This window comes from Bombus huntii, chromosome 3 (assembly GCF_024542735.1).
Source record: "Bombus huntii isolate Logan2020A chromosome 3, iyBomHunt1.1, whole genome shotgun sequence".
In the NCBI taxonomy this organism is placed as follows: domain Eukaryota; kingdom Metazoa; phylum Arthropoda; class Insecta; order Hymenoptera; family Apidae; genus Bombus; species Bombus huntii.
Genome location: NC_066240.1, coordinates 3262446 through 3279024, shown reverse-complemented (window position 1 = coordinate 3279024; position 16579 = coordinate 3262446). Strand labels below are relative to the sequence as shown.

The 16579-nt window shown below is 29.7% G+C and overlaps 4 protein-coding genes and 1 long non-coding RNA gene across 8 annotated transcripts; 2 read left to right on the top strand and 3 right to left on the bottom strand.

Annotated features, from left to right (window-relative positions):
- Positions 1 to 742: 742 nt before the first annotated feature.
- Positions 743 to 1512, bottom strand: LOC126864339 (uncharacterized). The gene is made up of 2 exons (XR_007689125.1): positions 1375 to 1512; positions 743 to 1297 (listed from the first exon to the last, which is right to left on the bottom strand). It is a non-coding gene; the product is annotated as an uncharacterized LOC126864339 (long non-coding RNA).
- A 111-nt stretch (positions 1513 to 1623) lies between these two features.
- On the top strand, positions 1624 to 5600 carry LOC126864312 (short-chain dehydrogenase/reductase family 16C member 6). Its single transcript, XM_050615579.1, has 8 exons — positions 1624 to 1790; positions 3471 to 3630; positions 3865 to 4019; positions 4082 to 4259; positions 4338 to 4467; positions 4544 to 4667; positions 4960 to 5085; positions 5352 to 5600. The coding sequence occupies exons 2-8, from the start codon at positions 3490 to 3492 to the stop codon at positions 5419 to 5421; spliced, it is 924 nt and encodes a 307-aa protein (XP_050471536.1). The 5' UTR covers positions 1624 to 1790; positions 3471 to 3489; the 3' UTR covers positions 5422 to 5600.
- Positions 5601 to 5658: 58 nt separating this feature from the next.
- On the bottom strand, positions 5659 to 7640 carry LOC126864303 (ketohexokinase-like). The gene is made up of 3 exons (XM_050615550.1): positions 7162 to 7640; positions 6340 to 6936; positions 5659 to 6262 (listed from the first exon to the last, which is right to left on the bottom strand). Exons 1-3 carry the CDS (start codon positions 7302 to 7304, stop codon positions 5848 to 5850), a joined length of 1155 nt encoding a protein of 384 aa, XP_050471507.1. The 5' UTR covers positions 7305 to 7640; the 3' UTR covers positions 5659 to 5847.
- A 253-nt stretch (positions 7641 to 7893) lies between these two features.
- LOC126864265 (symplekin) lies at positions 7894 to 13922 on the top strand. Its single transcript, XM_050615428.1, has 16 exons — positions 7894 to 8249; positions 8487 to 8683; positions 8774 to 9007; positions 9082 to 9368; positions 9439 to 9668; positions 9743 to 9928; positions 10007 to 10449; positions 10529 to 10801; positions 10870 to 11053; positions 11211 to 11452; positions 11517 to 11695; positions 11773 to 11933; positions 12012 to 12147; positions 12238 to 12602; positions 12709 to 12786; positions 12890 to 13922. Exons 1-16 carry the CDS (start codon positions 8196 to 8198, stop codon positions 12974 to 12976), a joined length of 3336 nt encoding a protein of 1111 aa, XP_050471385.1. The 5' UTR covers positions 7894 to 8195; the 3' UTR covers positions 12977 to 13922.
- LOC126864311 (17-beta-hydroxysteroid dehydrogenase 13-like) lies at positions 13664 to 16438 on the bottom strand. Of its 4 annotated transcripts, none has more exons than XM_050615575.1 (8): positions 16127 to 16438; positions 15581 to 15956; positions 15218 to 15394; positions 14967 to 15143; positions 14734 to 14883; positions 14405 to 14661; positions 14218 to 14343; positions 13664 to 14150 (listed from the first exon to the last, which is right to left on the bottom strand). In XM_050615575.1, the coding sequence occupies exons 2-8, from the start codon at positions 15581 to 15583 to the stop codon at positions 14084 to 14086; spliced, it is 957 nt and encodes a 318-aa protein (XP_050471532.1). In that variant the 5' UTR covers positions 15584 to 15956; positions 16127 to 16438; the 3' UTR covers positions 13664 to 14083. The 4 variants fall into 4 exon arrangements, with proteins under 4 accessions (XP_050471532.1, XP_050471533.1, XP_050471535.1 ...); XM_050615576.1 differs by having other exon boundaries at positions 15894 to 15956; XM_050615578.1 differs by lacking the exon at positions 15581 to 15956.
- Between the last annotated feature and the right edge of the window lie 141 nt (positions 16439 to 16579).

Sequence of the window (16579 nt, the reverse complement as noted above, 5' to 3'; positions counted from 1 at the left end):
TTTTATAGTCGGTGATTAGTCGGCAACTAATAGGCGAAAGACGTCGAATGATCGGCATTCAATTTTTATGTATTAATAACTTGATGAAGCATAGAAATAAAAATAGAATGTCCTTTCTTTACTACCATTAGTATAATTTTAATATTTTTTAATATATAGTAACACAGTATACTTACTTATAGGTACATACTTGAATGTAATATAATTATTACATTATAAAATATAACAAGTAATAATTAGTATTTATTGAAATAAATTATATAAGTACCAATTAATTAAGAACTGGTTATTATTTTTTCAATTTTATCATAATAAAAAACTTTAAAGTGTTAAAACTTTAAAACGAAGGAACAAAACGTAATAAAATAAATATAAGAAACAATGATAAAAATTTTCTCTTTGCGTTCGTGATATTAAACAATTATAAATTTGATGTATTTTGTAGCAGTGTTTAAAATGAAATGAAAGCCGATTAATGGATTAGTCCGCCAAAGCCCTAGTTGATACATCTTTACTGTATGTGCACATGCATCATCTTTTTATAAATATTTAATCTTTATTTGAAAAAATAGTAAAATTGTAATGACATATATGTTGATAATATTTCTCTATGAAGATATTTTACCATGTTTCACCATGTTTATCATAGTTCTTACACTTAATCGTAATAAAGTTCACTGATAATGCATATCAACTATATCGTGTATAAGAAAAGTGAACAAAAAAAAACAAACGCATAATAAACAATATCGACAATTACTGTTTATTTTTCAATTCTTTTCAGACAGCCTTTGCGACTTTTTATGAGACATATTGTTGACATCTACAACAGCGAATATTACGATCGCATCTTTTTCCACACTGAGATCATTGTGCTTTGGTAAAACTTATCAGGCATGGGTCATCGTGACGACGACACCTTTCCCTGCCAGTATTTTGATGATCTCAAGTAAGCATCCTTAGTGCCACAACATATACTACTAAAAATGATGAAAATAAAACTAATTAAAGAAGAAATCTCATGCACATGATCTCGAGTAATTCATTTTCTCGAACTGATCGTTTGGAAAAAGATGTGTTGCTACACGAACGACACGTATTTCTATACATCTCATTACATCCATTACTAAAACAGTTCTCTCGAATCTACAACGGAAGCGATTCTTGTAGCGTTTTCTCTCTATATCTTTTTTCTCCAATAACTTTTATCCACTGAGCGATCATAAACGTAGGAATCAAGATATTCTTTCCTATCAATGATATGTACATTTAAACGAAACATACGTTTCGAACATTTCTATACGAAAGATATAAACATCGAAAATTATTTATATCGTATGTCGGAAATATAAAATTACTTAATTTAGCGCTTACTTTATTATTTTAATGCTCTATTCCTGGCATGTAATACTATTCTAACATGTAACCTTATTACACGACTAAGTACTTCAATATAATGACGCATCACCGGACCGTATTCTACACACGACTACCCACGTTACCAACTGATATTGTGTCCGATATTTGAGATTATCCTATAGCCAATCACGAGAGCCAGTCCACAGCGATGCAAAGATTCCCGATGTTATTGATAGGAAAGCACTGTACCCAGGCAGTTTAGCTTAGTTAACATTTGAACGGCGCACGAGTGCATCGTTGAATACTCTTCTAAAGGAACTCGTACATTTCCTTCGTGAGAAGTTCACTCTTTCAATTAGCCGGACTTTACTTTAACTTGTTTTTTACTTTTAACTTATTTTTAACCTTAACACTGTTTGCTATTATCGTTGGTAAGTAATTCTTCGACATTTCGTCGTGTCTATTCGTGTGTTGTTTCTTATATCGTGTTAAACCGAATTCTTATTCATTCATCATTTTTTATTTTTACGACAAATTAATTTAATCTTTAGGAAGATTATCAAAACTCTGTGTATATTACGTTTATTTATAAAAAACAAAAGGATATTACGTTGTTAAAAATTCTGTTGGTTGTTCTCCACCGATTAACGAAACTCCTATTTTGTCTGAATTTTAAATAAAAGTTTGTAAATTTCATATGTCAAATTTCGTATTATTTGAAATTATTTTTAAACCATCATCATCTTAGGAGCATCTAACTCCATTAATGTATTAAGCTCGTTAAGACCATCATGGTTTCCAGGAAAGAATCGTTTCGTTGTTAATATATTGAAGAAAATTATCGCAAGTTAATAATCTTTCTGCTATTAATTCTTATGCTTATTCTTTCTGTTATTAATCACTGTAATTACTATAATTTTATATTGTCACTCATTTTCTTATTCCAATTGATTTGTATCGAGTAATTATTCCCAAACCCAAGGCAAACCAAATCCATTGAACAATAAAACTTACTATAGTAACCATACAGATATAACTGGATGCAATATGAAAACAGGACGAGAACGCTGCATAGATGCATCTTCTGTTCTTGTTTAATCTAGTATGCGCATTAATGTCGTTTGTTGATCAGTCTTACACTTACAAATTTACTGCGCGAATACGTATGCGTTATTATAAAAGAACGCAAGAAGTTTCTATACAGCGATCTCTTTCCTGTTCTCGTATCGTATCCATTTACACGGTAACATATGACTCCCGCACTCTATCTTTATATCTCTATGATAACAATACAAGGCGCTCTAAAATGCTTTTGTTGCAAACGAGCGACTCCTGCCGCGCGGTATTGCCGCGATCGTATATCTTTCTTTGTTTTCCCAGTTAAGAACAACAAAGGAAGACATACGATTGCAGCGATATCGAGGAGCTAGAAATGGAGCCTAGAACGAAAACACATAAAAAGAAATTTAATACTGAAATTTAGTAATGAATTTTTTGTTTGTTCTTCCCAGATATAAATAGTTTAAGCGGGTGAGTCAATGTCTGTTTTTCTATAAAGGCAGATTAGTTTCGCTTAATATCAATTTTTTGTTAAGTTTCTTACATCACTACAATCAGAGAGCAGTAAATACAGAAAGCAATAAGAGATGGAACGGTGAAATAAGTAACAACAGAAACAAGACAATAAAGGCAGAAAATAAATTAAATTTATGATTTATATGAGATATGTCGATCCAAATGCCAAACCGAGTACTGTTCTTACTATTCCTAAATATTCATAATCATGGAAGAATTTGGTATTTCTAGTGATAATCTCCGCTTACTTTGACTCTTACGATTCAAAATTACCTAATTTCCAGAAGGTCAGCCGCGTGTTCAGAGGTCTCAAATTAGCCTTAAGGAAAATGGATACGTGTCGGTATACATACGTCTCGTATAACCATGAACCGCGCTCAGTTCGCATGTTATCCTTGTCTTAAATTCTTGTGTGTTACGTACTCGTACGCTACCACGTTCGACAAACATTTTGGTGGAGAATTTGATTGCAAAATTTAAACTGTACAGTTCTTAATCTGATATATTGTCTTTGCTTATTAATTCATTTTTTACAGGAAATTATTTAAAGGAATTATGGTCCAGGTGTGGGAGGCCGTTTTAGTTCTATTGGATACATTGCTGCTTCTGCTGAAAATGCTTTATGACATTGTCTTAGGAATATACAGATTATGTATACCAGTCGAAGAGAAAAGCGTAATCGGCGAAATTGTATTGGTATTTTACAAACTAATTATTATCCCAAATATTTACAATTTTCCAAATAATCATTTTAGATATTAATATCCGATTAATTAATATCCGACTTCTGGCGAAAATTTTCTACAATTCGTTCCTTTATAATTTGCATCGACTATATCTCCATCATCTTGCCATTATACGATTATTGACGGTTGCTTAATTTCATATAAATAATTTAAATAGCACTTGTCGAGCAAGTATCTTGTATAGATTACAGGTACTGGACATGGTATTGGTAAAGAATTAGCATTAAAATATGCCTCATTAGGAGCAATCGTTGTCTGTTTGGATGTAAATGAAGAAGGAAACAACGAAACAGTAAATGAAATAAACCAAAACGGCACATTAAAAGCTTACGGTTACAAGTATGTAGAAATCTTATGACATATTTTCCGATATAAAATTCGTATTTTTTTATAATCCATAGATGCGACGTATCTAACAGAGAAGAAGTGCTTAAAGTAGCTAAAAAAGTAAAAGAGGAAGTAGGAGATGTGACAATTTTAATTAACAATGCTGGTATAATGCCTTGTTTAACTTTAATGAATCATACACCCGAGCAAATTAAGCGAATATTCGATATCAATGTGCTAGCACATTTTTGGGTAATTTATTTTACACTTTTTTTTATAAAAAGGTTCCTCCCCTATTACACTCGTGAATTAAATAATTTGTCTGCATAGATTTTCCAAGCTTTCTTACCTAGCATGATTCAAAGAAATTACGGTCATATTGTTGCTCTTTCATCGATAGCTGGTATTTTCGGCCAATGCAATATAGTTCCTTACTGCGCTTCAAAGTTTGCAGTAAGAGGTAAAACTGATGTCCATATTATTACTTTTATTTAAATATTTTACGTTACTACTTTCTTTTGATGATGATTTTCTAGGGTTGATGGAAGCATTGTACGAAGAGTTACGATCGATGAATAAGGAAAAGCCACTAAATATAAAATTCACAACAGTTTATCCGTATATGGTCAATACAGGACTTTGCAAAAACCCATGTTACAGGTAAAATATTTTGTATAACGTTAGTTCAAGTGATAGATAATGCAAAATTATTAGTAAATATTTATTATATAATTGGACAAATTTTTTTTATATTTTATATTTTTTATATTTTATAGCATCATTGAGTAATATTGTTCATATATATTTACATGTAAATTTGATAATTGGCTTAGAGGCATAGGAAGTCATGTAATAAAATGAATACATTGTTCACGAAATGTGAAGAAATAATTGTCATCTAAATTATATCATATACATAACAAAGAATACTTATATAACTTGTTCTAATTAGGTTCAAAAACCTACTGTCTTTGGTTTCAACAAAACAGGCAGTTGATGTAATAGTTAAAGCGCAACGGCAAAACACCAAAGAGATTTCTATTCCCGCATATTGGCGTTATGTTAACATTATTTTGAGGTGTGTAATTATACATACATACATATGATTTGTAATATATATATATATATACAAATTTTATATATATTATATATATAATATATATATATAATATATATAATATATAATATATAATATATAATATATAATATATAATATATAATATATAATATATAATATATAATATATAATATTTTATATATTTTATATATATAATATATATTATATATATAATATATATATTTTACAAATTTCTCATCATTTGATAACATTTCTCCCAATTTTAGGTGTCTACCATTTACATGCATAGAACGCGTAAGAGACTTTCTAAATGCTGGTTTAAATGCAGAATGTTAACGAATATTTAATATTTTTGTAACAGGTTATGTACGAAAATGTTTATTTTACAATACATAATAATATTTTTTGCTAATTTTAATCATAATTATCACCTTCAATTACTTCTTGTAAACTCATAAACTTTCTGTGTATCTGTAATTCCTTTATTATTAAATATAGATGTAATTTTTATTATTTATCGTTAGTAATTTGTAAAGATTTAATTATAAAGGTAATAATAACTCGTGTAATAAGTAAAATGTAAGTAAGATGTTTTTTAATATTTACATAAGAAACATGTAATGTATGTATATATGTACTAAAAAATAATTGTTAATAAATATGTAAGCAAATAAAATAACTATGCTACAAATTATAACCAATTATGCAGTCTGTTCTATAAAATATCTATATATAATGTAACTCAATACAATGCTTTACAAATTAACTTTTTGATGCATCCTTAAAAATTTTATCTAACTTATTATATCCTCTCAAACCAACTTTAGCACCAGCTACTTGGCAAGCAAAAGTTACAGCTGCTTGCAGGACATTTTGTGTAATAAATTCTGTATGGCTACATTCTAAGCTTTCAATATTATAATTCATTTTAATATTACGTTTGATTTTTACATCTTTCTGTAAGGCACTATTCGTTTTGCATGATTCTAACTTTTTTTTTCTAATGAATTCCAGTTTTGCTTTATTTAAATAATGTAACACAGCAGCATTAAAGGTGTCTCCAGCACCTAAGGTATCCACAACCTTCTGTGGTGGAAATGCAGGAGATTGTACTGTAATATTATCTGGAGTTCTTGCCATAGCGCCTCTGTCAGCCCAAGCACATATAAGAGTTGCCCTAGAAAAAAAAGGAATTTCATAATACATCAATTTTTCATCCATAAATTCAAAGTATTTTTTTATATGGATTCATACCCAGATTTAGCATCTCCGCTAATATCCTTCAATGTTTCACTCATATTATCATGTCCTCTACTTTGGGCAAAATCTTTAGAGATAAATGCTACATCGACATAAGGTAGTAAATCTAATAATTCTTGTTTTGGAGTTTCTAATTCTACACTAACAGTAATTGGCACTTGACTAGAAGCGATTTCTTTACTATTGCTATCTTCACTATAATTCAACATGTTATTATAATTTTCCACACACTGCATCATAGATAGTACTTCATTCAAGTTTCTACCTTCAAAATGAATCCAACTGTAATCTTCTAAATGTAGTTGCTCAAAATTCTTCAATGTTAGCTCTGGCAGATTTGGATTATGATGTAAAATTGTACGAGACCCTGAGCTTAAACTTAGCATAACAGTAGATATTGGACACCCTATACCTTCTACCATAGGACAATGAGAAAAGTCGATATTGTAACTCCGCATATCATTTTGCAAAAAACTTAAATGTTCTTCAGCACTTAAAGTACCAAAAAATTCACACGGGCTCCCTAATTGAGAAAGAACCGTACAAGTATTAGATGCATTACCTCCTCTTTGCCATCGACATTCTACAGATCTGTAAATCACATTAGAACAATAAATTCTAGTCTCAGTAGCATAACAAGTATTAAAAATATATTTTTATTCATTATAAATATCGTACAAAGTTATTATATATATATATATACATATCAGTTAAAAATGATAATTATACGTTGGTTATATCTTTGTCAATATCAGCTGATCGACGTAAGCAATGAACGAATAACACTGCGCAATCGCGTATAGAAATATCTCTTACCTTTGATCAGAATCTTCTGCGGGATATTGTTTGCACGTTTGTACAATATCCAAACAAGTTAATCCAATACAAAGAATTTTCTGCTGGTTTGACTCCACTGTAGAAGACGTACCAACAATTTTTTCATAAAAACTTGAAATCATGTCACTTAATAGTGTGAATGCACAACGTTACTTTACGTTTCCTTACTCGGCGGATGATAGATTAACTTTGAGCGATTAGCATACGTACAAACAGTATTTATGATTCAATAACGAGCTATATCTTTCGGTTAATCCAAACAATTTTTCCACTAATATTTGTGGAATTAGACGAAGTATATATGTACTGATTAAATCTACTTGACCTTTGCTACTGCAAGCGAATATATTGATAACTTTTAAACCTATTTATTTTTATGCTAAAAGTGATACCAGACTTTACGAGTTATGGGACAAATTAAAAATGTTAAATGTTTAAGATTTTGTTTAGACAATCCATCTAAAAGTTTCCCTTATTATACGTGTATATATGAAAATACAATTTATGTGAAATGAAATAATGACTTTATTATACAATATTTTCTTTGTTAATCTTACATATAAAATTACGCTTTTAAAAATATACATTAAATTAATACATTGTACTTAAAATTTAATGTGCAAGATATATTACCTATTGTACCTAGTAGAAAAATTAATAAAGAACATAATAAAACCTTAAAATTCCCGCTTCGTTAACATGAGACGATTATAGCGCTGAGCGGTCAAGGAAAAATGCCAAGATGGCAACGCAAACGATTTCGTTCAATATTAGGACAGCTTTTATTGTTCATTAACTAAAATTTAAACATAATATTCGAAAAAATTATTTTTAAAAAAATATAGATTCTTTGCTGAAATTATTAGACACTATCTGTCTTAAGTGGGGGGAAATCTACAAAAGAAACGCATATAAACTAACATATCGAAACTTGGGACAATTATTTTCCAACAGCTCATTTTTTTAATAATCATTGCTTGTATTTAGCGTTTTATGATTTATTATTAAATATAATGGATCCTCGAATACATAGAAGAACAGAGCCGGAAAAAGGACCAGGCGATTTGGTCAGTGTATTAACCTCTCAAATTATCGTTTCCCAGATACATTTTATGATACAAAATAAGCATTTACAGTATATACATATGCGTGTATATTTATGACGGTGACTAAACAATTAATTATGACGATTATTTAAAAGAAATTTCAATTAGAAGAATCCGAAAAATTCCTAGTTATAAAATTTCAATTGTCTTTACTATACGAACAAAAATCGGTATTTTGATTTAGATTATATTTTACAGATAGTTGAATGGTTAAATGAGGCTTCACTAAACCCAGGGGAAGATATAAAAGTTGCAAATTTATGTAAAGTTCAGGAAATATTAATAAACAAGGAGCCACAATTACTTCCATTATATTTGGATGAAGCATTACAGTTTTCCTTAGATAGGAATGCAGAAGTTAGGAAAACAGTTACAGGTTTCATAGAAGAGGCTGGGTAATGATCATTAATAGAACTTATAATGTATTGCGTTGTGATATTACTTTCATCACACACATTAATAAAATAATCATACTTGATTTGCAGTGTAAAACAACCTGAGGTAATTCCACGTGTAGTTCAGGTACTTTTAAGACTAGTTTCTGATGAATCATCAGCTGTTGCTAAAAGAGCTCTTAGAGCTAGTGGCAGAATATTAAGAGCTGCATTGAAATGGATATCTAGCGCCATTACAGTTACGCCAGAAATGGAAGTTGCATGGAATCAACTTAGTGCTCTCAAAATTCAAATTATAAATATGATTGACAGTGACAATGATGGGTAAAAAGAGTCTTTAAGTTGTACATTTATATATATTTGTTAAATGTTAATTTCTCTTCTTTTTATCTATTCAGGATTAGAACACAAGCTGTGAAATTTCTTGAAGGTGTTGTTTTGATACAAACATACCCTGACCCAGATATACCAAAAAAGTCAGATGATTTTTCTTTAGAAGATATTCCATTAACATTAAAAATAGCACGCAGGCGCAAATTAGAGGAAGAAGCTAATGATGTAATGGACTTATTAATCAAATTTCATGGATCTCCACACGTTAGTAGCGTTAATTTGATGACATGCATGGGATCTTTAGCATTGATTGCTAAAACAAGACCTCAGTTTATGCCTGGTGTAATACAAGGTACGTAAAATATTCAGTAATGTAATTTAATCATACTAAATTTATAAATAAAAGACATCAATATTTACAGCTTTGCAAAGGTTACAACATGATTTACCACCCACATTATCTGATTCTCAAGTAACCAGTGTTCAAAAACAATTAAAATTAACTCTATTAGGACTGATGAAGCACCCAGCTAGCATAGAATTTGCATCCACAATAGCTAAACAACTGACTCAATTGGGAGCAAAAGAACAAGAAATTCTTAAAGCTTATCCAAAACCAGAAGATATTCGACGTATGAAGAAACGACAACAAGTAAATATACAATCAGCTTTAATTGATATATATTAACGATCACTTCTACATTTGAAATATATATGATTTTCTAGGAAGCAGCAGCGTCTTCCGCTGCAAAGCGTGTTAAAATTGAAACTTCTTTAATACCAGATGAATCAGAAATTGTGGCTAGTTTAGTACCCAGCTCAAAAGTACCAGAACTGGTTGAACTTTCAGAAAGTTTTATTGCTGAAAGATTAAGTGTAGACATTGTTACAGATTTAGTAATGGATAGCATGGTAAATATATTTTTGTATAAAACTAGTTGGGATTTTTAATATTTTCATTTTTTTGTATCAAACGCATTTCATTAACAGGCGTGGGTCCCAGACACAATGACAACGATTTTTCAAAGAGAATATCAGCCTTCTTCAACAACCGATATAAATATTCAACGACAAACGATTGCTAAATTACTAGCGACACAAATAAGGCAAGCTAAAACAAAGAAAAAAAAGGATGCAAAGGATGAAGATGCTGTGATGGAAGATTTAGTAAAAAATCCAACCATTAGCGTAGCGGAAGCAAAACGAGAGCGGAAACGTGAAAAAGATAGGGAAAAAGAAAAAGAAGCAAAGGCATCTCTGGAAGCACATGAAAAATCGCTTGCGAAGGCAAGAACTCGTTTAAAAGCCTTGAAATTATCTGAAGTTACAAAACCATTGTCAAAAGAAATTAAAGAAAGAATGTTACTGATGGCTGTGAATCGAATTTTACTTTCTGAGAAGACAGCTGTATTTGGTGGTGTAGCAGCCATAAGGTACATCAGTTTATGAATTATTTATTTATTTAAAAATATCGTAAAGTGAAACAAAATATTTCTTGTTATTTCTCTTTAGATCAAAAATTTTAACTACTCTAGCAGCAACGTTTAATCCATATATTAAAGAAGCAGTATTACGTTATATTACTGACGATATGAGAAATCGTTTAGATTTAGCTTTAGGTTGGTTGTATGAAGAATATGCATTACTTCAGGGTTTCCAAAGACGAACTACATTATGTACAAAGCCCCAAGAAGCTCCGCATCAGGCTTACAATTTTTTATTATGTACTTTAGTATCTGCAATAGATTTAGTTCAAGGCAAAGATCGTGACACATTACTATATAGGTAAGTGATATCAATAAAGCATTTAATAGCAGAATATGTAATGTTAGCTGTATGTGAATTTTAAAAAGGCTATACTTGGAAGCTCCATTAATCACCGAAGATGCAGTTGAGGCTTTGAAAATGGTGTCTTCTGATGAAACAAGAGGACTGATGCCGTTACAATTATTAAAAGAAATGGTTATTCGTAGACCAACAAAACAATTAGTTTTCCTAAACGTATTGTTATGTCATACTGGCCATGAAAACAATACGGTAAGTTATAATTATTTAATCTTGTAATCCAAATATGATATGTACATCACTTTAGAACCCTTTCGCTCTTCATCCTCCCGAATCCCCGCTGTTCCATGGCAGTAGTTCTTAGTATATATGTGCGTGTTAAGTATCTTAATTTTCTGTTCATAAATAGATAAGGGAAGCCGCTATACAGTTAGTTTGTCAACTATATAGTCGTCCTGAATTAAGTAAACTCATAGAAGAGTATGCAGTTCTCTATTTAGGTTTCTTACGGCTACATACACCACCTGAGATCGTCTTCGGACAAGATCGAGGTAGACCGCAAGTAGAAACTCAGTGGACTGAGTCAACTACAAGAGCTTGTCTTGGATTATATCTTGCTCTATTAAGTGAACATCAAGATTTAATTCATGAGTAAGTTCTTTTCTTAATAAATGCATATGTTAAATGCAAATTTCTATTAATACTGGTTTTCTAGATTGGCTAGAGTTTATACATCGATGGGTGCAGATGTAAAACGTATGGTTCTTCGACTAGTAGAAGGACCTGTAAGATCTTTAGGAATGGGGAGTCCACAATTATTGTCATTAGTTGAAAATTGTCCTAAAGGCGCTGAAACACTAGTTACAAGAATTATTCATATCCTTACAGAAAAATGTATATATGTTTCCACATTTAATCATATACAGTTTTTTAAGAACTATTACAATATTTAACATCTCTTTTCTTTTCAGCTGCACCGAGTGTAGAATTAGTAGCAAGAGTACGAGAACTTTATCAGACCAGAGTTTCAGATGTTCGATTCTTAATACCAGTTCTAAATGGTTTAACGAAGAAAGAAGTTATAGCTGCTCTTCCAAAACTCATAAAATTAAATCCTATTGTTGTTAAAGAGGTAAACGATATGAAATAATATTACCTAAATTTAAAATAAAATTTTGTATCATATATTACAATGATCCTCCTTTTACAGGTATTCAATAGACTGTTAGGCACTCATAATAATGAAAGTGGTGTACCTCATACATCTCCTATTACACCTGCTGAATTGTTAATAGCTTTGCATAATATAGATCCAAGCAAAGCAGAATTGAAAACAGTTATAAAAGGTATGACATATAAAATTTCTTTATTTGTTTTAAAATGATTTTTTTTCAATTATTCATTCAAAATTTATATTTATTAATACCAATTTACAGCTACATCCCTATGTTTTGCGGAAAAACAAATATATACACAAGAAACTGTAGCTGTTGTAATGCAACATCTTATGGAGATGACCCCTCTTCCTACATTACTCATGCGTACAGTGATACAAAGTTTAGCATTATATCCTAGATTAAGTGGATTCGTTATGAATATACTTCAACGATTAATTCTCAAACAAGTTTGGAAACAGCCAAAAGTATGGGAGGGTTTTGTAAAATGTTGTGAACGTACGCAACCACAAAGTTTTGCGGTTATTTTACAACTTCCTCCAGCACAATTGGCCGAAGCGTTAAAAATGGCGAGTAACTTACGAGCACCATTATTAGCGCATGTCGAAGCCTTTGCCGAAAATCAGGTATATTTCCTGCAATATACTTTATTGATGCCGTAATACTTATTCTATGTTTTATATTTTACTAAGAATGCAAAAAATTTAATACGGAAATGATGTGATATTTCAGAAAGCGCACATTCCGCAATCAATAATGGATGTTATTCAGGGTAAATCACCTTGCGACATACATGATGAATTTGATATTGTGAGTAAAACTACTTGTATATAAAGAGTTGATTTTTATATTATTATAAGAAAAAATAAATATATGAACTGATCCAAATAGTTCTTCCTTGAATTTCTTGCAGGCACCACCCGGTGATTATCCGATCGAACAAAAACCAGATACTATGGAAACTGATATTTCAGAACCAGCTCCGCCTGGTTTAGACTAGCATAAACTCATTCCAGTGTTGGGATTTGAATCATCATCAACAGATTGTCCCAACTTTAATGAATTTACCTTGTAAATTACAAATTATTTTTTTATGTCCAGTCATATCTGAAATATCCAGTAATTTGAAACGCTAGATTCACGTATTTATCAAATCAAACATGAAATGTAAATATTTCTTTCTCAAAATTCATTGAAAATTCAATTACTTTTATAGGTATGACAAACTCGTATTTAGTTCTATTTTGTAAATAGAACTTTGCATATAACTGTATACATGCATTATCTTCAATACATAGTATATTTTTATTTAGATTACGATAAATGTATTTCCGATTCTACAAAACAGACTGAGTGAAATTTTCTTTACTTTCGTTTTCGTGAAAAGTCAAACAATGTTACTATTAATAGTTGCGGATTTGTATTTATTTATTATTAACACCTGAGTGTTTTTCTCTTTTTCTTTACGAAATATGCACGTAACAATAATAGACAAGACGTTCGGAAGATAATACATAGTTACAAATTAGTGTATATATATGTGTATTATGTACAACATTAGGAAATGAAGTATAGTCTTCTGTACATCCAGATATTTTGCTATTAAATCGTCATAAGATTGACGCTGTGTACATAGGTTATTTTTGCATTGTGAATAATATTTGTGTAGTAATTACTTAGTGCCTACTAGTACTTATTCAGTTTATTAAATATTTAATACTTATATCACGTGTGTATGTATCATACATGAAACGTAAGTATAAAATCTATTTTAACTGCTAATTGATATTTCAGTTGTGTCATAAAATATTTTATGCGCAGCCCATGTGATTATTTATTAATAAACTAGAGTATTTCGTTTTATATAAATGTTAGAATGTATAAAAACGTATATAAGTAAAAATATATATGAAATTTTATACCACAATAATAAAATGAACTACAAACATTGGTCTGTAGTGAAAAATACTTCAAAGACCAAATTATACATATACAAAATTAAATAAAATATTCGTTTTTCAGTACATTAAAGTTCTTTTGTTATCATTATAAAATCTTATTAACATAATAAAAATAAATTCTCACATTTGATTAGGAAAATTAAATATCATCCAAAATCGACACCAGTGTCTAGCAAGTCACGTAACATAAATGATGCCTTCTTTGGAAGTATTCTACAAATGTAAAATATTAATTATTAATAAAACTTTATAGACTTGGTAATATTAACCTTCAATTTACCTAAGAATATGACCTAAGTAAAGTAAATATCCAGGCACGCTGAATTCTGCATAATTTCGGCGAACTCCATCTAAAATTTGTTCAGCTGCGTCTGTGGCGGGCATTGTACCAAAGTAACTTGGTATTCTGGAAGAATTGTGAAAAATAAATTTTCAATAAAATCAAACATCATCATTTGATTGCTTACCTAAAACGAATATCTTTTGCTATTTCTGCGCCTACAATAAATGGATAAACGTGAACTAAAGTAATTATTATGTTACTATTCAAATGTCTTAATTCAGTATGTAATGATTCAGCTAATCCTTGAACTGCAAATTGTGCAGTGGACAAAGAAACTCTGTTTCCTCCTGTGGCAGTACCAGAAAGGCCAGCCACAGATGATAGAACCACTATGTGCCCTTTTCCAGCCCGTTCCATGCATGGTAAAACTGTATCCAATAACTGAAAACAAAAATGTAATACAAAAATGTATAACTACTGCAATAAGCTATGTATCATTCTAAAGATACTTACCCAAAAATGACTTAGAATCGTCAAATCAATTGTATGCCTTATTTCAGGTGGATCTTGAAGTAATGCTCTAGGACTTGGTATACTGCAGCAATGGAAAAGCATTGTAACTTCACCTAACTCTGATTTAATAATATTCACTATACGAGCTACCTATCATATTTTATTTACAATTAAATCAATGTATAATACTTATTAAATGATATAAATATATATTTTATAAATGTTATGCTTACTTCATCCTTATCTGTTATATTACAAATATACATTTTAGCAACTCCTACTGATTTAGATGCTAAGTGTACAGTAGTATCACAATTTTCACTGTTAATGTCGACACATGCAACATTAACACCAAGTTGACACAAATGAATTGCTAATTCCCTACCTATGCCTCGACCAGCTCCGACAACCTAAAATACAACCTAAAATGTAAATGTTTGATACCTAATAACTCTTCACAAACAAGGGTATAGAATTTTATTACCATTGCGACTTCTCCATAGAGATTTTTTAAAGGAGGAGGTCTAAATATTCTATATAATGCAATTAAGATAGCAAAAAATATTCCAAATAAAAGTGTCACAAGATCTAATATTAAAATAACGAGAGAATACAGTCTTAGCAACATCTTTGGTGGTTTGAAACTTCTCCTTAAACTCTCCTAGAAAAAATATATATATAAAATTATGTTTACTTTTAAATTATTAAATTAACTCATTACAGTTCATTAAAAACTACTTCATCATTGTAATAAAATATCTAAAACATTTAATCTTTCAAACATCACAAAATCTTTCTTTTCCTTTTCTCTTTTTTTATAAACATAATTGTTTGCCATGATACTTACCATTTTGATGCACTAAGTAATTAAATACCATCGAAAATGTGATCGTGTTATGAAAAAGTGTAAATTAATTAAGCGGGTGAAAAGAAATTTGTGGAATCTGAAGATATATGTATCTTTTTATCAAATTACGTCGTAAACTTTATGATAACTTATCATGACGTTATGGAAAAGGAAGGATAAATTGCCCAAAATTTATTTAAACTAATTTATAATAATGTTAAAAAACAATAATATAAATCTTATATGAATGATGTATGTTGTGAATAATAAATCTAACAACAAAATATAAATTTTCAAGTTGTATAATACATACCACGTGTTTAATTACATTTTTTAAAACTTCTACCGGCGTTAGTGCTGTTGCTTTTATATCATTCTAAACGAATTTGAATAAAATAAATCAGATTTTTGTTGTGTATTATTAATTAAAAACTACATTAATAAATACGGAAGATAAATTCAATACTATAAAGAGATGTTAAAAGCTTTTGAACATTTAACCTTTTATTCGCTTCGAATAGTTGTGTTCGTGTTGTATTTACTTACCCTATTTCAATAATTATACATTATTATTTGGTTAGCGCAAATTGTTTATCATAATTTATTATTATAATTTTTAATCTTATATCAAGTTGATGTTAAAAATTATATTCATTTTGTATTTAATTTTTCAAATTTCGAACCAAATAATTGATTTTATCTACATATAGCAATACAAATACATATAAAACGCGCGTTTAGCACATTTGAAGTATTTTAAAACATGCAATCAAAAGTTTAATGCAATATTGTAAAAAAGGGAAAGGTAATTTCATTTAATATTTATTACCAAATCAGATTTCTTAGAACTCAAAATCTATTATAATAATAAAATTGCTCTAATAATAAGTTAACCAACTTTTATATTTTATATATCTTGTTAATTTCGAAAGTTTTAGTTGATGTCTAAGTTAACAATAAAAAGAATAATACAGACGTGATATTTCTTATTAAGTAACG

Excerpts from the sequence above, each read along its gene's own strand:
- LOC126864311 (XM_050615575.1), bottom strand. Across the intron at positions 15,144-15,217 it reads TCTATGGAGAAGTCGCAATG|GTTGTCGGAGCTGGTCGAGG; the intron begins GTAATAAAATTC and ends GTTGTATTTTAG. Across the intron at positions 14,884-14,966 it reads ATATAACAGATAAGGATGAA|GTAGCTCGTATAGTGAATAT; the intron begins GTAAGCATAACA and ends AAAATATGATAG.
- LOC126864265 (XM_050615428.1), top strand. The coding sequence starts at position 8,196 with ATGGATCCTCGAATACATAGAAGAACAGAGCCGGAAAAAGGACCAGGC. Across the intron at positions 9,669-9,742 it reads GTATGAAGAAACGACAACAA|GAAGCAGCAGCGTCTTCCGC; the intron begins GTAAATATACAA and ends ATGATTTTCTAG. Across the intron at positions 11,054-11,210 it reads CTGGCCATGAAAACAATACG|ATAAGGGAAGCCGCTATACA; the intron begins GTAAGTTATAAT and ends GTTCATAAATAG.
- LOC126864312 (XM_050615579.1), top strand. The coding sequence starts at position 3,490 with ATGGTCCAGGTGTGGGAGGCCGTTTTAGTTCTATTGGATACATTGCTG. Across the intron at positions 3,631-3,864 it reads TAATCGGCGAAATTGTATTG|ATTACAGGTACTGGACATGG; the intron begins GTATTTTACAAA and ends TATCTTGTATAG. Across the intron at positions 4,020-4,081 it reads TTAAAAGCTTACGGTTACAA|ATGCGACGTATCTAACAGAG; the intron begins GTATGTAGAAAT and ends TATAATCCATAG.
- LOC126864303 (XM_050615550.1), bottom strand. The coding sequence starts at position 7,304 with ATGATTTCAAGTTTTTATGAAAAAATTGTTGGTACGTCTTCTACAGTG. Across the intron at positions 6,937-7,161 it reads GCAGAAGATTCTGATCAAAG|ATCTGTAGAATGTCGATGGC; the intron begins GTAAGAGATATT and ends TGTGATTTACAG. Across the intron at positions 6,263-6,339 it reads AGCGGAGATGCTAAATCTGG|GGCAACTCTTATATGTGCTT; the intron begins GTATGAATCCAT and ends TTTTTTTTCTAG.